The following is a 27787-nucleotide window of genomic DNA, read 5'->3' as shown; positions in this document are numbered from 1 at the left end:
CAGCTCAGTGTCACAGTCTGCGTGGGGGCATATAGGGTGCCGGTCCCTGCTTTTCCACTTAGTGGCAGGATGCTCCCCAGCCAGGTTTCTTAACCTGCAAACATCACTGTTTCTTAAGCTACAGGATGATGTAGAGATTACATCCTCTACCTCCCAGGAATGTTGTGGGAAATTCACATGAGATAGAAAAGTACCAGAGTTCAGGAAGGGTGAGTCCCCATGGCTCCGAGGCCAGAGGTACTGCCCTTCTGCGGGACACTATGTTACAATCACCCTATGACAATGCACAAATAAATGGTCATTCAATTACAAAAGAACACAAGGACTTATATTTACTCCGTTCATCCAATATCAATTATTATAATAGTCCACAGTGTAAACTGGAAACTAACTACGTGGAAATCACTTCTCCTTCCTTCCCATCTAAGGTCTCAGAAGTGCTTTCCCAGATGTGATCTCATTAACCTCTATATCGATCTGAGAGGTGTTGACCAAAACTGGCCAGCACAAGGGAAATGACTCACCTAAGGCCTTATAATGGGCCTTGCCCCCCCGTGTTCTATTGCATTGTTTTTCTGCAAAGCCTAATCTTGCGGGGTTACATTATACATATTTTTCTTTCTTTTTTTTTCGTTTTACCAAAAGATAAAAATATATACTTTTTATTGTTAAGAAACATTTTCATAAATAAGTACTTATTTCATTCCTTACTGGAATGGCTTTTTTCTTACTGACCCATTGAAACCATGTTGGCTATGTTCAACATAACTAGAGATATCTTTGGTGTTTTCTTCACTTAGCTTCATATCTTGTAGAACATCTTGTACAAAAAAGTAGATTTACAGAAAAACATACATATAAATCACTTATTAATCTCCAAATGTAGTAAAATAACATAGCAAAAACTTTATCAAATCCATTTCGTGCACAAACTGGACAGATCTGTTACGTATAATCTCTATATGCATCTGCAGTGTTTTATAAATTGGTGCTTTGACATCAAAAAGGAGGTTTACGAAAAGGCCCCTCTAGTAATATCAATGACTCGGAATGATCTCACTATCATTGCATCTCAAATTCCCTTGAATTTATACTCATTACTGTCATATCACCATTCTTACAAAAGCGGTTATTTTAAGGAAAAAGATGCAGTGTGATTATGATATAAGTAACATTCAAATTTTCATGTTATCAAGAGTTGAGCAGAGTACTAATTTTCCCTTTATAAACACATGCACATCCACGTAGAAATTCAAAGTCAAACTGCGTAAAGTGCTTTTATTGACGGAAGGCATCACACACATTCCCAAGCAGCATTGTTTCCATGAGAAACTGAAAACATATTTCTTTGAATCTAGAATGCATCTTCCCTCTTCCAGGTGTAACCATTCAGAGTTTTTCCTGGAGCGATTCCAGCTTGTTTCCTTTTGGTGCCTTCCTTAAGAAATTTTGCAGCTGTTTCTGGTGCAGTTTTTGGGTGGGCTCTGGGGTGGGCAGACGATCTTCACTTTGCAGAGGCTGCTCCTTTTGTGAGTGGAGCTGGTGGTGAGGGAGTAGGAGAGGCCTCGCATCATCCTGGCATTCAGGCCCTTAGCCATGGAGAAGGACTTGAGGTGGCTTCTTAAGGCAATGGGGAGCGGGAGCTTGTCCACCAGATGCACAGGTGTGCAGGACACGATGGTGCGGCAGCAGAGGTCTTGCAAGCTCAGTACCTTGCTCGGCCTCCCGAGCCAGTTCAACCTGTGCCGCAGCAGCACGATCCTGGCCAGCTCCGTGAAAGACTCTATGATGTTGAAATTGCACAGAGGGCTGACCTCAAAGAAGGTCACGCCCAGGCGCTCGGCATAGGCCTGGGCCTGCTCCCTGGGCACCTGCCTCTTGAATGCCAGATGTAGGCGATTTCCCACCAGGATTTTAGGGACACCAGGGGCATGTTCATCAATCTTCTTAATCCATCGATCCATACCCTCGAAAGACCAGCGGTTTGCAATGTCATAGACCAGGATCACTCCTTGTGCACCACGAGAGTAGGAGCGGAATATGGTACAAAACCTTCCCTGCCCCGACGTATCCCAGAGTTTCAGTTTCACCCGCTGGCCGTCCAGCAGGATGGTGGTCGTCTTGTAGTCGATTCCCCCCAGGTGACTGTACGGGGACTCGGCCGTGCCGTCCTGCAGGCTCTCCAGGATCTCGCCCTTGCCCACGTCGCTGTCGCCCACCAACAGGAACTTGAGCAGGAAGTCGTAGGCCTGGTTGGGGCTGCCCGGGGCGCTCATGGTGCTGGCCCCGCCCCCCGCCTGGGCCAGACCAGCAGGGTTGTGCGCAGAGGCGGTGCCGGGCCTATTTTTCTTGAGAAATTAACATAGAACATAAAAAATGGGATGGGGAAGTCTATGAAATAAAGTGAAATGAGGTGGTGGCTTTGATGGTTTTCTTTTACAAACCCTGGGAAACTGGTTCAGCGATTGTTTTCCTTTTTCTTACCCAGCACAGAGTAGTGACACAGAAGTTAATTAATCATGGAAACCTTACATTTCTCTTAACATTTCCATGTGATCGTTATGGAACCATGCCTTTTGGATTATGTCAAAGGAATCTCCTTTAAAGGAAGGACAGGTATGAGTTAGGAAGCGGACTAAGATGTGTTGAGTACCGTATGTAGCCTACGATGTGTATGACGCTTAAAATAATTTGTTCTTTTACTTCTCAGAACAATTGTCTTTGGTAGCTATGATTGTTTCCATTTTATAAATGAGAAAAGGCAAACTCAGAAATGTTATGTAATTTTTAAAAATCTTGCTGTTAGTATAGAGATCACAGAAATCACAATCCTGAGCCAGCGCTCTCCTCATATAATGCCCCACACATCCTTTCTACGCTGTGGCCATGCCGGGGTTAGGAGTAAGTGTGAACTGTCTGTGCATCGGATCCTTGACAAGCCACGCATGTTTACGTGGGCACTAATACTTTTCTTGCTGCAGGGGGTCATCTCCCATAAATATAAGAGCCAAGATCTCAGAAGAGACATCTAGGACATGGATTTTGCTAGAGTGCCTCATAAATAATATTCACCCAACAAAGATGTGTTGAAATAACGCATGCATCCATCAGTGAAGGGTTTTAGGTTTAACACACATACAGATCCTATAACAAAATAACAAAACTGAAAAAATATGTAAATGATTCACAGATGACGAAACGCAAATGGCCAACAATCATAAGAAAATGCATTCTAGCTCACTAATATATTAAGGAATGCAAATGCAACTATCTAAATATACTTTTATCACCTATCGTTTGACAAAATTTAAATGTAGAAAAAACTGAATAAGAATTTTTTTTAATTTGCAAAAGAAAAAGGTAAAAAGTGGCTCTGTGTGTGTCTGTGTATGGGGGTGGGATGAGGGACCAAATACATCAAGGAAATGGAAACACACTTATCAGTTATAAATACATTTAAATATTGTAACTACAACAGGTATAAAGATGGTTAAAGAAATGAGAATGCTCAGACACATATAAGGGAGTTTAAATTATTGAAATCAAGCCCCAAGGGATAGATGTGTAAGCATGTAATGGATGAAACATTTTTCACATGTACAAAATAGCCAGGTAAGAGGTTATTTGCTACAGCATTGCTGAAATCTTTTTACAAAGGAAAAAATGAGAAGCATTCTAAATACTCATCAATACAGAACAAACAATAACAAAGTTGTCTCCCTAATTTACACAAACTCCCCTAAAGACATCGCCATGATCTGAATGGTGGAATCTGACCATTTCTCAAGCCTTGGAAGCCCATCTTCTAAAAGGGAGATGCTCTCAGGGTCCTCTAGGGAGGGTGAGGGATAGAACCTCATTCCAATCCTGCCACTTACCTCAATAGGAGACTTAGGTTCTGTGAGCCTGAGCTTGGTCATCTGTGAAATGGGACTGACCGTACTATCCTCACGGAGTTGTTCCCAGGCATAAATGGGAAAACCCGTCCAGAGTATATGGCATGGAGTGGGAGACTTCAATGGCCCTTTAAATATTGAGACATAGCAGTAGGGGTTGGCTGAGCCTCAAGGCCAAGGCAGTCATCGTGAAAAATCATTACTCATTGTTTCTCCTAATGAAAACACAGACATCCATATAAAGAAGGCAAATGTCCCTGATACACCTTGATTTCAGTTTTAGAGATGGGGTTCTCTACATTCTTGTGTGTTTCATGATCTCACGAAAACTGTTCAACATCATGCCTCCGAGAAGACACAAATCCAGTTCCCCATGCTGGTAAGAAAAACACTGATCGGTGTAAATGTAAAAACATATGCTCCAGGGTATCCACACAATGAAACACCAGGTAGCAGTGACAGGGCTGTAGAAAGGTGATGGAGAGAGGTCGGAGGCACTGGAGCAGCATCTGGGGAACTGTGTCTATGGTGTCCTGGAGACGGGAAGACTGAAAGAGAGTGTGAGAAGGTCTGAGAAGCCTGTACAGGGATAGAGTTATGGAGAGTGAATGCCTTGCTCTCTGGAAGGGACCCCCCGCCCCCTGCCCCCGCCCCCTCCAACAGTGTGGACACTTCAACCTACACTGAGAAGGGAAGAGATGATAAATCAGCGAATGCGATGTAGATTTGGGGGTCAACAGCAAATGGACCTGCTTTAATATACATGTGAATTTTCCAAACAGAACTGGAATCAAAGTAAACAAGTCATTTTGAAACATCTTACTCTGCAAAATGTACAAAAACAGAGATAGCTGTGATGCCTCCTAGTGGCCAGAGAATGTACAAAAACAGAGATAGCTGTGATGCCTCCTAGTGGCCAGAGACAGAAACGCAGCTCTGATAATCTCAAACCAGGGACTCAGGAAGAGGGAGGGATGGAGGTTGGAGGTTAGCTCCAAGGTATCAGCCACAGTTTTCTGGAATTATTCACCTAATGGTAGCAATTTCCATGTATCCATCATGTTCCAGAATATATGAAACTGATATTGGTTCCAATCCCCGCTGGAACTAAAGATAAAGTTGCATCCATGACTGCGTATTTGGGGTGGTAGAGCTAGAGGACACACCCACACACACACACACAAAACCTCTGTCAATTGGACTTGTTATTTACTTCTTTCACAATAAAACGGAATATAATGAATGCTTTTTCAAATTAATGAACATGCCGGGCGCGGTGGCTCACGCTTGTAATCCCAGCACTTTGGGAGGCCGAGGCGGGCGGATCACGAGGTCAGGAGATCGAGACCATGGTGAAACCCCGTCTCTACTAAAAATACAAAAAATTAGCCGGGCGAGGTGGCGGGCGCCTGTAGTCCCAGCTACTCGGAGAGGCTGAGGCAGGAGAATGGCGTGAACCCGGGAGGCGGAGCTTGCAGTGAGCCGAGATCGCGCCACTGCACTCCAGCCTGGGTGACAGAGCGAGACTCCGTAAAAAAAAAAAAAATAAAATAATAATAATAATAATGAACATTATGTACACCTTAACTTTGACAATTTGTTCCAAAGTATTTTGTATGTTCAAATTTTCATCAAAATACTTTTATTCCCAAATACCAATTTTCAAACAGTACACAAGAGCATATTCATAAATCAAAATTAACCTGAGCTCTCACTGGTCAACTCCTACTCCTTAACCCCAAGGGGTCTGCTGTTCCTAGGATGGTACATACTCTCTAGACATGTCCCTGAAGGTGAGGTACACATCAACACATTCACCTACACACACACATTGTCTTCTCCAAAAGTGCAATCACGGTACTTATCTTTTGCATCTTGTCATTATAAATTCTCAAGATTTTAAAATATTTGCATTTTATTAGTTCTTGCGGGGTTGGCATATTTTAGTATGTTTATTGTTCATGTACATTTCATTTAAATCCTCTGTTGAAATAGTTGCCAATCATTTTGTTACTATGTTTCACAAATCATGGATACTAACCTAATTAAACTTCAAAATTTGACTTTAAAATTATACAGATCTTAAATTTCAAAGAAAAAACATTGAAAAACACCTGGGGAGCAGGTACTGCCAGCCTGGAGGGAGATTAGAGCATTCAGGGCCCTGGAGAAATGAAGAGAAATGATAAAAGTTTGGAGTATTACAGAGTTTGTGCTGATCAGGAAACAACGAAGTTGTCTCCCTGATTTACATAAACTCCTCTAAAGGCAGCAGCCTAATTTGAATAATGGTCATAATGACCTTGGGTAGAGTTAAGATTAAAGATGAGGTGTAAAGTGCATTTGCTTACAGTAATGCAGTGCATGTTTCTTTCCTTCTCTGCAGCTCACCTGTCCCAAGGCCAACACCTGAGCTTCTGCCTGAGCCCACTTGCCACTTTAGGGATCAGCCCTCTCATGTGGGCCTACAACCAGATGTCATGGCACAAAGCACAGGATTTCACTTCCCCTGTCATCTTCAGAGGAGTTGTTGAGTGGGAACCCATGGGACCACAATAGCAGGGGAGTGGAATCTGACCATTTCTCAAGCCCTGGAAACCCATCTTCAAAAAGGGGGTGCTCAGGATCCTCTAGGGAAGGTGAGGGATGGAACCTCATTCCAATCCTGCCACTTACTTGGAAAAGTGATTTAGGCTCTGTGAGCCTGAGCTTGGTTAGCTGTAAAATGGGATTGACCATACCAACCTTACAGAGCAGTCCTGAGGGCTAAATGAGAAAATCTGTTGAGAATATACAGCAGGGAGTAGCCTTTAAGTATTGGTACACAGCATGAGGGGCTGGCTGAGCCTCAAGGCTAAGATAGTCATCATGAAAAAATCACTACTCATTGTTTCTCCTAATGACAACACAAACATCGTGAAGAAAGAAACAATCTCTCTCTGAAATGCCTTAAGTTCAAAGTTTTAGAGACCAAAGGTCTCTGCATTCTTAGGTGCTTGAAAGTTCCTAAGAGCTATTCAACATCATGCCTCTGAGCAGACCCAAATCCACTTCCCCATGGTGGTAAGACAGGCGTGTTTGTGAACTCACCTGGTGAGCTCCACAACAGATTACATCAGGGACACAAGGAGTGGCAATTGTCTAATGAGTGCTCCAGCACTGCTCAGTATTTTAATATGTTTATAGGAATATTGTATACCCATTCTGCAGTAAACAGTGCAAGGTTCTCAGATCACACATTATCCAGCTACATCACAAGAGGATTTCAGCTACCCGCTGCCTCCTTGAGAGGCAAAAATCTAGGAATTACAAGAATTTCTATAACAGAAAATTTTCTATTCTTTCATTAGGTAATAACTAAACATGTATTGAGCTTTAAAAGCATACTAGTCTACTGGAGGTGTCTCATTAACTAAAGTGGAAAGAGGGTAAGAATTCAAATAAATATATGGGTAATTCGTGGTTCACATTTGAGAGGAGATGGTTTCTTCAAATTAACTTTAAACTTTCTCAAACTCCAAAGAATTGAAAATTCTTTTTTGTTTTAAAAATCCTTTTTTGTTCCTCATCACCTGATACAGTTCAAATATACGTCCCTGCCAAATTTCATGTTGAATTCTAATCCCCAATGTTGGAGGTTGGGCCTGGTGGGAGGTGTTTGGGTCATGGGGGCAGATCCCTCAAGGCTTGGTATTGTCCTGGTGATAGTGAGTTCTCCTGAGATCTGGTTAAGTGTGTGGCACCCCCCACCCCCCTACCACTCCCACCGCCACTTTCTCTCTCCTGCTTTCACCATGTGACATACATACTTCAGCTTCACGTTCCATCATGAGTAAAAGCTCCCTGAGGCCTTCTCAGAAGCTAAACAGATGCTGGTGCCATGTTTGTAAGCCTGCAGAACCATGAGCCAATTAAACATCGATTCTTTATAAATTACCCAGTCTTAGGCATTTCTTTATAGCAATGCAAGAATGGCCTAATACATCATCAATTCAATTCAGCCACAGGATATCTTTCTTTTCTCCTCTCCCTCTTCTCTCTCCCCTCCTCTCTCTTTCCTTTCCCCTCCCCCTCCGCCTTTGACTCTGTCTTTTCCTTCTCCTTCAAAAAATTTTCTAATTTTCTACATTCTCTATTAACATTACTTCCCATTTACTCTTTATCCCACTGCACTGTGGCTTCTGTCCCCAGGATTGCAATGAACATGATCTCGCCAAGGTTACAATCCCCCTTTTGGTCACTAGGTCCAGTTTTTTGTTTACATATATTACCATACTGAGTATTGCTTTCAATGAACTCATAAAATATGCATGCTTGTTCAGTCGTTTCTTTAAATTTAACACAAATCTGTGACAGGCTCTGGAGCATGAGGTACTGGACACAAATCCAAGCTGTCCCACTCCCTAACTATGCAGTATCAAGCAAAGTCTTTATTCTCTCTGTCATTGAGTTTTTCATCTATAAAATAAGGATTAGTCACAGTATCTACCTCATAAAACAGCTGTGAGCACTGACTGACTCAATACATTAAAAGCATATAGTTCATAAGAAATGTTAGTCATTTTAAATTATTTTTACATATCTTACTGGCATTAGTATCACTGTAGACATGAAAAATAGGATATCAGTCAATGAATAGTTTCCTAGGGCCACCATAACAAATTATCATGAACTTTGCACATTTAAACAACAGAATTTCATTATCTCATGGTTTGGAAGTATAAAACCAAAGCCCAAAGTACAAAACCAAGGTGTAGGCAGGACCACACTGCCTCCAAAAGCTTTAGGGGAGAATCCTTTCTTAGCTCTTCCAGCTCCTCCTTTATTTGGTTTGAGGTGGCATAACTCCAATCTCTACCTCAATCTTCACATGGCCTTCTTCCTTGCATGTGTCAAATCTCCCTCTGCTTTCTTTTATATAGACACCAGTCATTGGAGTTAGGCATCAACCTACATTCAGGATATTTACTTCTGGAGATCTTTCACTTAATTATATCTACATAGACCCTATTTCCAAATAAAGTTTGGGTGGGTTAGGATTGGGACATGTTTTGAGAGGGACACAATTCTACCCACTACAGTTAAACATGCAAGTTACACTACAAATGTTAGATAAGGTAGCTTTTATATGTTAATATATAAATGCTGTATGCATGTTTAATCTAGGTTTTTATCCTCTGTGTATGAAGTACTCTTAAACAACAGAGATAGGTCAATGATATCAAGAGACAATTCAATAAAAACCAATATTAACCTCCCCAAAACACTTGTAGACACACACACACAAAATGAAAAAGAATCAGATTTAGTCAATCAACAAAGTCATAAATTGTAATGTAGTATATGGTTCCATTGTGAAAATATATATATATCTATCTCTCTCTACCTGGGTTTATAGGTATGTGTGTGTGGCTAAAAATAAGTTAGTGTACTACATGGAGAGAAAAAAGATCTGGAGAATAGACACTAATAAATTAATACAGGCCATCTTTGTATTATGGAGATGGAGAAGATTTGGACAGAATATTTTTAATTTCGAATATACATTTCAATTATGTTTCATATGGCTTAAACAATAAAAAAGTAAATAATGTGACAAAGTCATTAAGATAAGGTTTTGTAAATCAGGAAAATCTGTGACCCTAGTCACAAAATGACAGTGTAAAAATACATTTATTGACTAAGAATCATGTTCATATGCTGTGGTATAAAAATAGTATATTAAAAAGATTTATTTAATAAATCAGTATATTCACCTTGGAGGGAGATAGAGGATATTTGTTTTATAAATTTGCAATTCCCTAGTGTTTTAAATGTGGAAATTTCATTGTTCAAAATGTTAAAAACAAAAAACACTATAATTGTGACCTGATTATATTTAAGATGCCCACATATTCATTGCTTTGGAAACATGCATATAGGAAATTCCAGAAAGCTTTGTTCTCTACAGTTCTATACAATAGAATACATGTGCCTCCCTTACTCCACTCAAATCTCCTACCCCTTTCCAAGCTCTTGGTTGACTTTCATTTCTGCAATTCTGACTCTGGGCACCAGGTGAGAGCATTCTGTATTTCTTCCAATGAAAAGGCATAATTTGTATAAACACAAACAAAATTTCCTCAAAGTAGATAATGAAACATTAAGTACAGCATGACCACAACTCTCTTTGAAAAATTCATGTTTACAAAAAGATGGACAGGTCATATACATAGTTTTGTTTCCTTGCATACTCCTATGTCTACATCTAATTAGTTTATTAAATAGGTTTTGGGTATCTACTTCAGAAGTTCAAATATCTTATGATGAAATGCTACCGGAAATTTTATAATGGATAGATCAGGGTGACAACACTGAAATACAGTGATCAATTTCAAGGTTACAGGAGGAGAGATAACCAGACCCAATGAGCCTACTAATTTGACACTTTAGTAATAAAGGACACCACTTCTGAGGTACTCTTGCTGAATAAGCTGAATTTGATCAAACTTCTAAATCTAATTACCAATTTAAAAGAAACAAGAGAGGCTAGAGGAAATTAATAAACAACACAGTAAGAATCCAATCAGCAAAATCCATAATGCACCCTCCAAAGGATGAAAGATCCAGTTTTTTAAGCAAATAAATAGAAAGGTTTTTTTTAAACAACAGATAGCTTTTAAGAGACAATACTTCAAGGAGAGTTAAAGAGAAAGTAAAATTAAAATCACAAGGAGATACTATCACATGTCTACCAGAAAGAGAAAAATGAAAAAGATAGAAAATACCAAGTGTTGGTGAGGATGTGGAGCAGCAGAAGTCTCAACATTGCTAGTGGTAATATAGATTGGAACAACCACTTTGAAAAACCGTTTGACAGTATCCACTGAGCTGAAGATACACATGTCATATGACTCAGAAATGCCACTCTTTGGTGCATCCCCAGGAGAAATGGCCTTACCCATCAAAGGAAATCAGACCAGCCCTGCCTTTCAACCAGTTGAAGGATAGAAACCAGAATAAATGTGACTTCCATTTGTAAAAGCACTCTGAGTTCCTGAAAGGGAATAGAATTAACTGTGGAAGTCCAAGGAATTATTTCAACCGCCAGGTTGTCTAAGGAAAACTTAACTGTGATGATTGTTACCTTTTTAAAAATAATTATACTCTTTTGTTTTTACAATTATTATCTTGTTTGTTTTTCTTAAATAAATATCATCTGGTACATGGAAGAAAGGCTACCGAAGGATAGTTATGACTCAAAGACATATGGTCCTGTCTACCATCAACCACCATTGGCTGACATGGTTTGGCAAATGTCTTTTCCTCTTTTCTAAGTATACTGGTTAGCAGTGTCGGCTGTGGAGACAGACTAGGGCCCAACCCTGCTTCTTAAATTTGTGGGACTTTGAATACGTTTGATTCACCTTGCAGTAGCTCAAATGCTTCATCTGTAAAACAAGGATAATAGAGTACTGACCTAAGAAGACAAAATATTTTTAAACAAATATTGCCTTGCCATTTTGGTCAGGAATCCCATAATTTTAAAAATTCTGCTGCAGAGATATCAGCATAACTGGCTCTCTGTGACCTTGTGAGAGTAACAGAATTACTCTATACTTCAGTTGTCTTTAAGGTACAATGGGGAAAACAATTATCCCCACCTCATGGGTTGTTGTTTTGAGAATTACTTGAGTTGAGGCATGAAAGCCCTTAGAACAGTGGTCGGCACATAGTAAACTGCTCATTAAATGTGAGTTTGCATGTTGAGATTTTTCAAGTTCTAAAAGTTTGACAGTTTGCATGTGTCTTCAATAAAGTTTAATACAACAGAATCTTAATCATCAACTGATGCATTTTAAAATAACTTCTTTTCACTACAACCACTTTTGGATGACCTAATTACCTTGAGAATATCTCAAGAGCACATGGAAGGACTGCTCTCAGAGCCCTGGTCCCATCCACCTGTGCCTCTTCCCTGGACTTCTGCAATATTTTCCTAATGGTTATCCCCACTCCCTATCTTGTCCCTTTCCAGTCCATTCCCCACACAGCAGTCAGAGTCACCTTCTGACATCAGGAATCGCAATCAACAGCACATTTACAAATTGTAATTCACCCGAATCTCTCACTAGCCCTACTCCAACCTCTGACCCAAGGGATCTGTTGTCCTAAGGATGTTGCATACTCTTCAGATGTGTCCCTGTAGGTGAGGTGCACATGAACACATTCACCCGATTCACATAGTCTTCTCCAAAAGTACAATCACAGTCCTCATCTTCTGTTACAATTTTTTTCCACTTTATATAAATTCTCAGGATTTTTAAGTATTTGCATTTTATTAGTACTTTTGGTTTTGGCCTATTTAACAAGATTATTGTTCATGTTTATTTTATGTAAATTTTCTGTTGAAATGAATTACCAATATCTTTGTCATTAGTGTGTGTTACAAATTATGGATACTAATCCTATATATGGTACAGTTTGCAAATACTTTCTCCAATGTTTTAAGATAATTCTTAATTTTTTTATTACTATCGAAATTGATTTTCAATTTCAAAAATATTATAACTTAAAAACTTTACAGATCATATATATTTTTTTTTTTAAGAAAAAGTTGAATGCTCCCTTTGGAATGGCAGCCCCCAGGGAAATTAGATCATTCAGGGACCAGGAGGCATGAAGACAAAATGAGGAAAACTTTAGAATAACTAAAAACTAGCTGCTGATAGGGATTTTATCTCCTCTATCATCTTCATCACCTTGAGAGGTTGAAGAGTGAGCACCTCTGGGGCCACAATAGCAAGAGAGTGGAATATGACCATTTCTCAAGTCCTAGAAGCCCAACTTCTAAAAGAGAGGTGCTAAGGATCCTCTAGGGAGGGTGAGGGATGGAACCTCATTCCAATCCTGCCACTTACCTAGGGAGGTGACTTAGACTCTGTGAGCCTGAGCTTAGTCATCTGTGAAATGGAACTGATTATACAATTGTTACAGAGCTGTCCCCAGGCATAAATGAGAAACATTGTCCAAAGTATATGGAATGGAGTGGGACTTCAATGGCCTTTAAATGTTGAGACACAGCAGTAGGGGCTGGCTGAGCCTCAGGGCTCAGGAGACATTGTGAAAAATCATTTCTCATTGTTTCTCCTAATAAGAACACAAACATCTAGAAGAAAGAAGCAGATATCTCTCTGATATGCCTTGAGTTCAAAGTTTTTGAGATAGAAGGTTTTCTATATTCTTAGGTATTATCAGAAGGTCACAGGAGTCGTTCAACATCATGCCTCTTAGCAGACTCAGATCAAGTTCCCCCACACTGGAATGACAAACATATTTGTGAACTCACCTGAAGAGCTCTGTGATAGATTGCATGAGGAAAGCAAAGTATGGTGTTTGCTTAATAGCTGCTTCTGGACAGTTTGGTATGTTAATATGTTTATAGGAAAAATCTGAACCTGTCCACCAGTCACCAGGGCAAGGGTCCTCAGATCATGCATGATCCAGTCACATCACACCAGGATTTCAGCCACCTGCTACCCCCCTGAGAGGCAAAAATCCAGAAATTACTAGCATTTCTGTGACACACAATTGTCTGTTCTTTCCTAATCTAATAACTCTATTTGTATTGAGCTCAAAACATATACTAGTCCATTGGAGACATCTCATGAGCTCTAAAGTGGAAATAGGAGAGTAAGAAACAAAATAATATATAGGAAAATTCAAGGATTAAATACGAGATGAAATGGGTTCTTCACATTAGCTTTTAAACTTACTGAAATTTCAAGAAATTGAAGATTTTAAAAAATTATTCCTTTAACCCCTCACCACCTATTCAGCCACAGGATTGGATATCTTTCCTTCCCCCACTTTTTTTCTCTCTTTCCTTTTTTCCAACCAAAGTTAAAGCTCTAAAACGAGTTTTCTGCACTTCCTACAAAACTACAATGGGATATCATCTCACTCCAGTTAAAATGGCTTTCTCCAAAAGACAGGCAATAACACATGCTGGCAAAGATGTGGAGAAAAGGGAACCCTCATACACTGTTGGTGGGAATGTAAATTAGTACAACCACTGTGGAGAACAGTACAGAGGGTCCTCAAAATCTAAAAATAGAGCTGCCATATGACCCAGCAATCCCACTGCTGGCTATACATCCAAAAGAAAGAAAATCAGTATATCGAAGAGTATCTTCACTACCATGTTTGTTGCAACATTATTCATAATGGCCAAGATTTGGAAGCAACCTAAGTGTCCATCAACAGATTAATGGAAAAAGAAAATGTGGTACATATACACAATGAAGTACTATTCAGTCATAAAAATAAAGAGATTCTGTCATTTGCGACAACATGGGTGGAACAGGTGGTCATTACATTAAGTGAAGTAAGCCAGGCACAGAAAGACAAATATTACATGTTCTCACTTATTTGTGGGACCAAAACTCAAAACATAATTGAACCCATGGAGATGGAGAGTAGAAGGATGGTTACCAGAGTCTGGGTAGAGGCAGGGAGGTGAGGGAGAGGTGGGGATGGTTAATGAGTACAAAAAATAGAATGAATGAATAAGGCCTAGTATTTGATAGCACTACAGGGTGACTATAATCAATAATAATTTAATTGTACATTTTAAAATAACTAAAATAATATAATTGGATTGTTTGTTACACAAAGGAAAAATGCTTGAGGGCATGGATACCCCATTTTCTATGATGTGATTATTATGCATTGCATGCATGTATCAAAATATCTCATGTACCCCATAAATATATACACCTATCACCCACAAAAATTAAAAATTAAAAAAAAGTTTAAAGGATATTGAGTGTTGATTTTTCTCTCCTTCCCCAAACACTATTGGAAGGTTAGAAAAAAAATTCCTGAAATCATAAAACACGTGTTTTCCTATGTCTGGCTGTGTTCAACCAACATAATATATAAGTGATTTACATTTTGTTGTCTGTAGTTGTAGATAGTCATTTTCATTGATGGATGGTATACATGGTATGGGTATTTCTTTTCTTTTTTTTTGAGATGGAGTCCAGCTCTGTTCCCCAGGCTGGAGTGCAGTGGTGTGATCTTGGCACACTGCAACCTCCATCTCCCGGGTTCAAGCTATTCTCCTGCCTCAGCCTCCCGAGTAGCTGGGATTACAGGTGCCCACCACCATGCCCAGCTACTTTTTGTATTTTTAGTAGAGATGGGGTTTCATTGTGTTGGCCAGGCTGGTCTTGAACTCCTGACCTCAGGTGATCTGCCCACCTCAGCCTCCCAAAGTGCTGGGATTACAAGCGTGAGCCACCGCACCCGGCCTGTATGGATATTTCACAATATATGTATCTGGTATGAAGGTTTATGTATTTTGCAAATTTTGACCTACTATGAATAATGGCGCTTTGAAAATTCTTGTACATATCTTTTAGATGGACATTTATTTTTACTTTACTTCGACATATATGATTGAGTGGCATTTCTGAGTTAGGGTATACGTATGTTCAGCTCACTAGATACTGCCAAACAGTTTTTCAAAGTGTTCCAATCTGTATTCCCACCAGCAGTGTTGAGAGTTCCACTGCTCCACATCCTCACCAACACTTGGCATTTTCAATCTTTTTTATTTCTTGTGGGTCTATGGTGGTATCTAATTGTGGTTTTAAATGTAATTTCTTTGACTTAATTTCTCTTTAATTTAACTCTGAAATGTTTCGTCTCATTTAATCTAAAGTGGGTTCCACCGCATTTTTTTTAACCTTCTAATTTATTTGCTTAAAATCTGGATCTTTAGTCTTGTGGAATGCTGATGCTGTTAAATATCTTTCTGCATATGGAGGTGATCATATATTTCCTTGGCTGTACCAATATACTAGATTATAGTAATAGTTTTATTGATATTGAAACACGTTTATATATGTAAAAGCCCCATAAGGTCATGACCTATATTTTATGTCCTCTTTTGTTTGCTAATATTTTATTTAAGAACATTAGTTCATATTCTGTGATGAGATTATTCTGTAATTTCATTTCTCCTGCAGTTTTTGGCACGGTTCAGAATCAACTTTATGTACTTGCTTCACTGTTTCATATATTCCCTATGCCCTAAGACTATTTTAAATAGTATTGGTATTATCATACCTTGAAAGTTTTGCTAGAATTCTCTTTGGGAAAGATCTGGGTCTGGTGCTTTTTGATGGCAGATAATTTAACCAAATTCACTATGTCTTGTATGCAACTGGTCTGTTAAGACTTTTTGTGTCTCTTGGGCCAGTCTGGGTAAGTTGTGTTTTTCTAGAAAATTACTGATTTCATCTGTTTCCAAATGTATTTGAATAGAATTCTGCAAATTTTTCAGTTAAGAGACTTGAAATTCCCTTCATTTTGAAGACCTTGTCACCCTTCCTGTTTCAAAATTGTGTATTTGTGTTTTCTTCAGTTTTCTTGAATACTTTACCCAGTGACTTTTCATGTTTTTGGTATCTCCTCAAATAAATCTTCCTTACTTTTACATATAAATTCTACTGTAGTTTGCCTTTTTAACCCATTCATTTCTGTTTTAACCTTTAACTATTCAACTGCATTCTTTTAGTTTATGTTGTGGTTCTTTATCTGGCTTTTTGAATTGATTGTTCAATTCCTTTTTATTGATATAGCTATGTAATGCATAAAAATATTATCTGACCACTGCTCTAGCTGTAAATTCTAATATGTTCTGTTTTTATTTTCATTATTCTCATTGCATTCTACAATTTTAATCTGTATTTGCATTTGGGCCCAAGCTTAACAGCCTCAGGTATTAGTATGATTTTTCATATATCTCATTGCTGCTTCTGCAGTTTTCCTCTACAAAACTACATTTTTTGCCGGGTGCAGTGGCTCACACCTGCAATCCCAACACTCTGGGAGGCCGAGGCGGGTGGATCACCTGAGGTCAGGAGTTCAAGACCAGCCTGGCCAAGATGGTGAAACCCCATCTCTACTAAATTAGCTGGGCATGGTGGCAGGCGCCTGTAATCCCAGCTACTCAGGAGGCTGAGGCAGAGAATTGCTTGAACCTGGGAGGGAAAGGTTGCAGTGAGCCAAGATCGTGCCACTGCACTCCAGCCTGGGCGACAGAGTGAGACTCCATCTAAACAAACAAACAAAAAAACCACATTTTTGTTGCATGACTAGGTACACAAGTATTAATACATAATGTATTCCTAGTGAATTTTAACCTTTACTATTATTAGGTGTGCTTTTTTATCTTTTAAAATCCATTTTGTTCTCAATTCTGCCCTCTTAAAAATTAAGATTGTGAAAAAATATTTCATGCTCATGGATAGGAAGAATCAATATTGTTAAAATGGTCATACTGCCCAAAGCAATTTACAGATTCAATGCTATTCTATTAAACTACTAGCAATATTTTTCACAGAACTAGAATAAAAATTCTAAAATTCACTTGAAACCAAAAGAAAGCCCGAATAACCAAAGCAAGCCTAAGTGAAAAGTGCAAAGATGGAGGCATCACACTACCTGACTTCAAACTATAATACAAGGCTATAGTAATTAAAACAGCACAGTAGTGGTACAAAACAGACATACAGACCAATGGAACATAATAAAGAACACAGAAATAAAGACACACACCTACAACCATCTGATCTTCGACAAAGTTAACAATAACAAGCAATGGGGAAAGGACTTCCTATTTAATAAATGGTGCTAGAATAACTGGCTAGACATATGCAGAAGATTGAAACTTCACCTTTACCCTTCAAAAATCAACTCAAAATGCATTAAAGACTTAAATGTAAAACATAAAACTATAAATACACTAGAAGAAAACTTACGAAATACCATTCTAGACCTCAGCCCTGGCAAAGACTTCATGATGAAGACACCAAAAGCAACTGTAGTAAAAACAAATATTGACAAGTAGGACCTAATGAAACTAAAGAGCTTCTGCACAGCAAAAGAAACTATCAACAGAGTAAACAGATAACCTACAGAATGGGAGAAAACGTGTAAACTATGCATCTTCCAAAGGTCTAATATCCAGGATCTATAAGAAACTAAATCAACAAGCAGAAAAACAACCCCATTAAAAAATGGGCAAAGGACATGAACAGACACTACTCAAAAGAAGATATACACACGACCAACAAGCATATGAAAAAATGCTCAATATCACTAATCATTAGGGAAATGCAAATTGAAACCACAATAAGATACCATCTCACAACAGTCAAAATGTCTATTATTCAAAAGTCAAAAAATAACAGATGTTGGTGAGATTATAGTGAAAAGGGAATGCTTATACACTGCTGGTAGGAATGTATATTAGTTCAGCTACTGTGGAAAGCAGTCTAGAGATTTCCCAAGGAACTTAAAATAGAACTACAATTCAACCCAGAAATCCCATTACTGGGTATATTCCCAAATGAATATAAATCGTTCTACCATAAAGACACATGCATGTGTATGTTTATCACAACACTATTCACAATAGCAAAGACATGGAATCAACCTAGATGCCCATCAACAGTGGACTGGATAAAGAAAATGTGGTACACATACACCATGGAATACTACAGATCCATAAAAAAGAATGAGATCATGTCCTTTGCAGCAACATGGATGGAGCTTGAGACCATTATCCTAAGCAAATTACTTTTAATTTGATATTCTTTTGTGCCATCTTCTTTCACCTTCTATTTGGACACCGAAATAGCAGCCTCTCCTTGAGGACCAGAAAGCAGACAGCATAGAGTAACAGAACATGAAGATGAATCTGCTGTACAACAGACTAAAATCACGAGACCTGGGTCCTCAATAGCAGATTTATCTTTGTGTAAAAAAGACCATGAGAAGTCAGCTCCCCTGATCTTGCCTCATCCCTTTCACAGGAAAAGATTGACATTCTCAGGGGTTAGGGACATCAGCCTTGGAGTCAGAGTGAGTACAATATTTCGGCATACTTAATTACTGGTTTTATGATCTTTAGGAAATGTTGAGTCTCCAGACAAATGAAACCCATATGTAATGGATATATATTAAGTATGCCTGCATAGAGAACAAAGTGGGAGGAACTATACAAAAAGGACACATTATCAAAAATTAATAAGTGGGAGGGGGTCGGGGATTATTTATTTATTTCTGGACTTGACTATGCTTTCCACAATTTGTTAATTAGCATGGAGCTTTTTAAAAGTCAGAATTTTTGCTCATAGAAACAGTATTTGTTATAAAATAGTTCAGACATATAAAAATTATAGAATGTGAGAACTTTCTATGTACCCATGCTACCATATAAAATAGTATATAGGCAATTGATAGTCACATTGAAGTCCTCTCTGACTGTATCAGCCTCCTACTTCCCCAGAGATAATCACTATACAGAATTTGGATTTTTCATTTTTAAGACATTACCTTATAGTTTTATTACACATGTACATACCTATATGTAAAATATGATATTGTTTTGTAGCATAGTTTTCTCTCTAAATACCTGGCTACCTCATTGAAGAAGAGGAAGTAAGAAACCTGAGGAGAACAAACATGCATTCATATCTCAACAGTGGGACGTGCTATATATATATGTCTCCAAGTCGTGTGTATTATCTTTTAGACTACTAAAACAGACACACCCAGGTCTCAGTTTATATGCTACAGAGGGCAGTAAAACATTCTACAGTTACTATTTTCAAACTCTTCTTTTATCTGATATGTTCAATGTCTCAGTTTTCCTGAGGCTAACTTGCCTAAAACAATCTCAGTGTATCTTGAATGCAAGACATTTTCTCATTTGTCTGGGGCTAATTTTCTACCTTTCTTTCAAACTGTTACTAATTTAGGCCTGTCCTTTATATCCAGAACCTCATCTAGACCATCCTGCTGAAAGAAGACAGTATTTTCTGGGAGTTAGTTTTCATGTGTTCAGACTACTGCCCAAATCCCTTAGATGGTATAGGGATGCATTCCATTTAGAACTTGATTTGATATCTATTACAAGTGCTGGGCATGTGTATATTTTCCTTTTATTACTTTTAATTACACAAGGAAGGTACTTGTGTAATTATACATCATAGTCAAGATGTGGAATCAACCTAAAAGTTCATCAGTGGATACACAGGTAATGAAAACGTGGTGTATTAATTCACATTTGTTGATTGCTCCTGGGACCCTGGGGTGAATGACATTATGACTATACTTCTACCCCGAATCCCGCTGTGTCAGGGTTCCCCTCTCCTTATCCTCCCCATTCTCCACTGAAGCTGTAATGCTGAACTCTGGGTGATTTCATGAAGACCATCCTGCTTTCCCGTCTCTGTGGCAGTCACTGCTTGTCTAACTAGGTGGGATAAGCAGGCAGTAGGAAGTGAAGAATGTTAAAAAGGAATGGAGAAAGCTCTTTTAGATAGTTTAAATTTGAAGAAGAGAGAGACCCAGAGATAGGACATAGAGGTGGAGGGGGCAGGAGACAGAGAGAGAGAGAGAGAGGGAGAGAGAGGAGGGGAGGAGAGGGGAGGGGAGGAGAGGAGAGGGGAGGGGAGAGGAGAGGAGAGGTATCAATCCTGTGGCTAAATGTGTATTGAGGGGTCCAAGAGGAATTTTTGAAAATCTTTCATTTCTTAAAAGTTGATCAAATTTAAAAATTAATGTGAAGGAGCCATACCATCTTAAAACTAATCTTTGAAGTTAGCGATATATTATTTTCATTCTTACTCTATTATTTCCATTTTAGAGATCATGAGATGCCTTTAGTTATATAGGTATTGAGCGTAATATATATTTAGTTATTAATGAATGAAGGAATGGACAATTGTGTGTATAGAAATGGTAGTAACTCTTGGATTTTTGTGTTTCAAGAGGTAGAAGATGGTTAAAATACTGCTGTGATGTGGCTGGATAATGCATAATCTGAGGGTCACTGCCCTGGTGGCTGTGAAACAGTCTAGAATTTTCCTATTTTATATATATATACGTGTGTGTGTGTGTGTGTGTGTGTGTATAATTTTTTTTTTTTTGAGAGAGTGTTTCACTCTGTCACCCAGACTGCAGTGCAGTGGCCCGATCTCAGCTCACTGCACCCTGTGCCTCCCGGGTTCAAGCAATTCTCCTGCCTCAGCAACCTGAGTAGCTGGGATTACAGGCGTGCATCACCATGCCAGGCTACTTTTTGTATTTTTAGTAGAGACGGAGTTTTGCCATGTTGGCCAGGCTGGTCTCGAACTCCTGACCTCAAGTGATCCACCCACCTCAGCCTCCCACGGTGCTGGGATTACAGGCATAAGCCACTGCACTCTGCTTTCCTATAATATATTAATATACCAAACAGTCCAGGAACAACCATTAGGCAAACTCCACACTTCGCTTACCTGGTGTTATCTATCACTGAGATCACCAGGTGAGTTCAAAGACATGCCTATCTTCCCAGCATGAGGAACTGTATTTGGGTCAGCTCAGGGACTTGATGCTGAACAGCTCTTATGAGCTTCTGATAACACCCAAGAACTAGAGAAACAGCTGTCTATAAATCTTTCAACTCAAGGTATATCACAGGGACATTTGCTTTCTTCAACTAGATGTGTATTTTTCTCAAAAGGCGAAACAGTAAGAAATGGTTTTTCACACTGCCTCCTTAGCCCTGAGGCCCTGCCAACCACTACTTCTGTGTCCCAACATTTAAAGACCACTGAAGTTCCACTCTATGCCATATACTCTGGGCAGGTTTTCTCATTTACCCCTCAGGACAGCTCTGGTATGGTCAGTCACATTTCACAGATGACTAAGTTCAGACTCACAGAGCCTAAGTCACTTGCCCAGATAAGTGGCAGGATTGGAATGAGGCTGATCCCATTAATCAAGTTCCCAACTCCATCCCTCCCTTCCCTATGCTGAACCCTGCCTCCCCCGCAACCTGGTCTACTCTCAGAGCTGCAACCTTGGCTCTGGCCACCAGAAGGCACATCATAGCCATCTCAATTTTTGTTTTTAAATTAAAAGCAGTTTATTTTGCATAGAGTAACAAATATTACGAGTTTTCTGTGGTTGTTTGGAAAATTCACATGCATATGAAAACAGTTCTATTATCTATTGACCCCAAATCTACATTGCATTCATTGATTTTTCACTTCCCTCCTTGGTGCAGGTTGCAGAGTCCACATTGTAGGAGGGTGTTGGGGGGGGGTTCCTTTTCAGACAGCAGGGCATTCACCCTCCTCCACTACCCCACCCCTATACAGGCTTCCCAGATTTCCTCCCACCTTCTCTCTGTCATTCCCTTTTCAGGACACTATGGACACAGCTGCCCAGAGCCTGCTCCTGTGCCCTCATCCTCGCTCTGTCACCGCCCACTGCCCCGCACTGCCCTATGGCTGCCCGCCTAGGATAGCCAAGGATGTCCTGCAGTTTATTTTTTTTTCTGTCTTCTTTTAAATACATCAGTATCTTTCTGACAGAATCATTCTGTACCTGGGTTCATAAGGTGGGTTGTAAGGGAGGTATTGTAGTTTTTGCCCCTTGCGGACACTTCTTTGCTAAAAAGTTTGATAATGGTGGTACTGTGGTGCCCTTTCCCGACACAAATCTGCATTGCAGCTAGAACACTGCTGAACAGGAAGGTGGGAAGGAGAGATTGTGGCCCAAGCCCACCCTATAAAGCTTTCTGGAAATCTTGGTGGAAAAGTGAGCATTCCCAGTGTATAGGGGTACTGAAGGACTCCAGACAAAAATTGCTGCCTTTTACTGTGCTGAGAAGAGAGCTCTATGTGAGAGGAAGACAAAATATTTTAATCTTTATTCTTTGACCCCTGGATAAATAGAGACCTATATAAGAAAAAAGGGATCCAGGCTACTTGTTATCTTTGTAACCCTCTTTACATCTTTATTACTATCTTTTCATGGAAATACATTTCTATGATAACATTTGAAATTACAACATAATATCAATATTTTTTATGGACCCAGTGTTTCATTTATATGATATCCTAAAGTTTATTTCCACAGTAACCTAGTGGTGAAAATTTAGTTCCCTTACCATAGTTTCTATTACAGACAATGGTATATATAACACTCTTGCTCATATGCACAAATATTTCAGTAGTAATTTAAGTTTTTGAGAGTATCTTTAAACCCCAGACACTTAAAAAATTTATATTAAGATGATGAAATCAAAATACTTTTACATTTTTTTAACTTATTTTTTTTTATCTCAATAAGCTTTTGGGGAACAGGTGGTGTTTGTTTACATGAATAAGTTCTTTAGTGGTGATTTCTGAGATTTTGGCACAGCCTTCACCTAAGCAGTGTACACTGTACCCAATGTATAGTCTTTTATCCCTCAACACTCCCCACTGTTTCCCGAGTCCCCAAAGACCAATGTATCATTCTTATGACTTTGCGTCCTCATAGCTTAGCTCCCACATATGAGTGAGAACATACGCTGTTTGGTTTTCCATTCCTGAGTTACTTCACTTAGAATAATAATCTCCGATTCCATCCAGGTTGCTGCAGATGCCATTATTTCTTTTTTTTTTATGGCTTAGTAGTATTCATGTATATATATATATATATATATATACACACAACATCTCACATTTTCTTTATCCACTCATTGATTGATGGGCATTTGGGTTGGTTCCATATTTTTGCAATTGCAAATTGTGCTGCTATAAACATGCGTGTGCAAGTTATCTTTTTTGTATAATGACTTCTTTTCCTCTGGGTAGATACCCAGTAGTGGGATTGCTGGATCAAACGGGAGATCTACTTTTAGTTCTTTAAGGAATCTCCACACTGTTTTCCACAGTGGTTGTATTAGTTTACACTCCTACCAGCAGTGTAAAAGTGTTCCCTTTTCACCCCACCTACTCAAACATCTATTTTTTTAAATTTTTTGATTATGGCCATTCTTGCAGTTATAAGATGGTGTTGCATTGTGGTTTTGATATGCATTTCCCTGATCACTAGTGATGTTGAGCATTTTTCCATATGCTTGCTGGCCATTTGTATATCTTCTTTTGAGAATTGTCTATTCATGTCCTTAGCCCACTTTTTGATATTTTTGTTTTGTTTTGTTTTGTTTTCTTGTCGATTTGAGTTCTTTGTAGATTCTGGATAATAGTCCTTTGTCGGATGTATAGATTGTGAAGATTTTCTCCCACTCTGTAGGTTGTCTGTTAACTCTGCTGATTATTTCTTTTGCTGTGCAGAAGTTTGTAGTTTAATTAAGCCCCATCTATTTATTCTTGTTTTTGTTGCATTTGCTTTTGGGTTCTTGGTCATGAAGTCTTTGCCTAAGCCAATGTCTAGAAGGGTTTTTCTAATATTATCTTCTAGAATCTTTATGGTTTCAGGTGTTAGATTTAAGTCTTTGATCTATCTCGAGTTGATTTTTGTATAAGGTGAGAGATGAGGATCTAGTTTCATTCTTCTACGTGTGGCTTGCCAATTATCCCAGCACCATTTGTTGAATAGGGTGTCCTTTCTCCACTTTATGTTTTTGTTTGCTTTGTTAAAGATCAGTTGGCTGTATTTGGCTTTATTTTTGGGTTCTCTATTCTGTTCCATTGGTCTATGCGCCTATTTTTTTTTTTTTTCTGTCTTGCTTTGGCTATTTGGGCTCTTTTTTGGTTCCATATGTACCCATCCATGAGCATGGGATGTGTTTCCCTTCGTTTGTGTCGTAGATGGCTTTTATTACTCTAAGGTATGTCCCCTTTATGCCAATTTTGCTGAGGGTTTTAATCATAAAGGGATGCTGGATTTTGTCAAATGCTTTTTTCTGCATCTATTGAGATGATCATGTGATTTTTGTTTTAAATCTGTGTATGTGCTGTATCACATTTATTACTTGTATATGTTAAACTATCCCTGCATCAATGGCATGAAACCCACTTGATCATGGTGGATTTTCTTTTTGATATGTTGTTGAATTTGGTTCACTAGTATTTTCTTGAGGATTTTTGTATCTATGTTCATCAGGGATATTGGTCTGCAGCTTTCTTTTTTGTTATGTCCTCCCCTGGTTTTGATATTATGGCGAAACTGTCTTCATAGAATGATTTGGGGGAGGATTCTCTCTTTTTCTATCTTTTGGAATAGTGTCAATAGGATTGGTACCAATTCTTTGAATGTCTGATAGAATTCAGCTGTGAATCTGTCTGGTTCTGAACTTATTTTTTAGTTATTGGCAATCTTTGTATTACTATTTCAATTTCATTGCTTGTTATTGGTCTGTTCAGAGATTCTATATTTTCCTGGTTTAATCTAGGAGGGTTGTATATTTCCAGGAATTTATCCATCTCCTGTAGGTTTTCTAGTTTATGCACATAAAGGTGTTCACAGTAGTCTTGAATAATCTTTTGTATTTCTGTGGTATCAGTTGTAATGTCTCCCATTTCATTTCTAATTGAGCTTATTTGAACCTTCTCTCTTCTTGGTTAATCTTGCTAATGGTCTACCAGTTTTATTTATCTTTTCAAAGAACCAGCTTTTTGTTTCATTTATCTTTTGTATTGTTTTTGTTTGTTTCAATTTCATTTAGTTCTGCTCTGATCTTCGTTATTTCTTTTCTTCTCCTGGGTTTGGGTTTAGATTGTTCTTGTTTCTCTAGTTCCATGAGGTATGATCTTAGATTGTCTATTTGTGCTCTTTCAGACTTTTTGATGTAGGCATTCAATGCTATGAACTATCCTGTTAGCACTGCTTTTGCTGTATCCCAGAGGTTTTGATAGGTTGTGTCACTATTACCTTTCAATTCAAAGAATTTTTAAATTTCCATCTTGATTTCGTTGTTGACACAACGATCATTCAGGAGCAGGTTATTTAATTTCCATGTATTTGCATGGTTTTTAAGGTTCCTTTTGGAGTTGATTTCCAATTTTATTCCATTGTGGTCTGAGAGAGTACTCGATATAATTTCGATTTTCTTAAATTTACTGAGACTTGTTTTGTGGCCTATCATGTGGTCTATCTCGGAGAATGTTCCATGTACTGATGAATAGAATATATATTCTGCAGTTGTTGGGTAGACTGTTCTGTAAATATCTGTTAAGTCTATTTATTATAAGGTATAGTTTAAGTACATTGTTTCTTTGTTGACTTTCTGTCTTGATGACCTGTCTAGTGCTGTCAGTGAAGTATTAAAGTCTCCCACTTTTATTGTGTTGCCGTTTATTTCATTTCTTAGGTCTAGTAGTAACTGTTTTATAAATTCAAAAGGTCCAGTGTTAGGTGCATATATATTCAGAATTGTGATATTTTCCTGTTGGACTAGTCCTTTTATCATTATGTAATGTCCCTCTGTCTTTTTTAACTGCTGTTGCCTTAAAGTTTGTTTTGTCTGATGTGAGAATAGCTACTCTTGCTCACTTTTGGTGTCCATTTGCATGGAATATATTTTTCTATACCTTTACCTTAAGTTTATGTGAGTCCTTATGTCTCCTGAAGACAGCAGAAACTAGGTTAGTGAATTCTTATCCATTCTGCCATTCTGTATCTTTTAAGTGGAGCATTTAGGCTATTTACATTCAATGTTAGTATTGAGATGTGAGGTACTATTTTATTCATTGCGCTATTTGTTGCCTGTATATATATATATATATATATTTTTTTTTTTTTTTTGCATTGTGTTACTGTCATATAGGTCCTGTGAGATTTCTGCTTTACAGAGATTCTATTTTGGTATATTTTGAGGATTTATTTTAATATTTAGAGCTCTTTTTAGCAGTTCTTGTACTGCTGGCTTGGTAGTAGTGAATTCTCTCAGCATTTGTCTGTCTGGGAAAGACTGTATCTTTCCTTCATTTATGAAGCTTAGTTTCTCTCTGGATACAAAATTCGTGGCTGATAATTGTTTTGCTTAAGGAGGCTAAAAATAGGACCTGAATTCATTCTAGCTTGTAGGGTTTCTGCTGAGAAATCTGCTGTTAATCTGATAGGTTTTCCTTTATAGATTACCTGATGCTTTTGCCTCATAGCTCTTAAGATTCTTTCATTTGTCTTGACTTTAGATAACTTGATGACTATGTGCCTAGGCAATGATCTTTTTTGCAATGAATTTCCCAGGTGTTCTTTGAACTTCTTGTATTTGTCCAGATCTCTAGCAAGGCCAGGGAAGTTTTCTTTGATTATTCCCTCAAATATGTTTTCCAAACTTTTAGATTTCTCTTCTTCCTTAGGAACACTAATTATTCTTAGGTTTGGACATTTAACATAGTCCCAAACTTCTTGGATGCTTTAGTCATTTTTTTTTAATTCTTTTTTTTTTTTTTTTTTTTTTTTGAGACGGAGTTTTGCTCTGTCGCCCAGGCTAGAGTGCAGTGGTGCGATCTTGGCTCACTGCAAGCTCCGCCTCCTGGGCTCACGCCATTCTCCTGCCTCAGCCTCCTGAGTAGCTGGGACTATAGGCGCCTGCCACTACGTCCGGCTAATTTTTTTTTATTTTTTATTTTTAGTAGAGATGGGGTTTCGCTGTGTTAGCCAGGATGGTCTCGATCTCCTGACCTTGTGATCCACCTGCCTCGGCCTCCCAAAGTGCTGGGATTACAGGCGTGAGCCACCGCGCCTGGCCTAAAATTCTTTTTTCTTTGTCTTTGATGGATTGGGTTAATTTGAAAGCCTTGTCTTTGAGCTCTGAAGTTCTTTCTTCTGCTTGCTCGATTCTATTGCTGAGACTTTCCAGTGCCTTTTGCATTTCTCTATATGTGCCCCTGATTTCTCGAAATTGTAATTTTTTTTTTATTTATGCTGTTTCACTGAATAATTTTCCTTTCATATCCTGCATCACGTTTTTGATTTATTTAAGTTGGACTTCATCTTTCTCTGCTGCCTCTTTTATTAGCTTAATAATCAACCTTCTGAATTCTTTTTCTGGCTATTCCAAGATTTCATCTTGGTTTGGATCCATTGCCGGTGAGCTGGTGTAA

General features: G+C 38.6%; 1 protein-coding gene and 1 long non-coding RNA gene across 4 annotated transcripts in view; both read right to left on the bottom strand.

Moving 5' to 3' along the window:
- Positions 1–27787, bottom strand: part of LOC116811893 (uncharacterized) — a 116999-nt gene that overhangs the window by 19719 nt on the left and 69493 nt on the right. The gene's annotated exons all lie outside the window — the stretch shown is intronic.
- On the bottom strand, positions 1210–3212 carry LOC116811892 (ras-related protein Rab-40A-like). The gene has a single exon (XM_032757333.2). It carries the CDS (start codon positions 2274–2276, stop codon positions 1440–1442), a length of 837 nt encoding a protein of 278 aa, XP_032613224.1. The 5' UTR covers positions 2277–3212; the 3' UTR covers positions 1210–1439.

This window comes from Hylobates moloch, unplaced genomic scaffold (assembly GCF_009828535.3).
Source record: "Hylobates moloch isolate HMO894 unplaced genomic scaffold, HMol_V3 SCAFFOLD_7, whole genome shotgun sequence".
Classification (NCBI taxonomy): domain Eukaryota; kingdom Metazoa; phylum Chordata; class Mammalia; order Primates; family Hylobatidae; genus Hylobates; species Hylobates moloch.
This window is presented reverse-complemented; position numbering and strand designations above follow the sequence as displayed.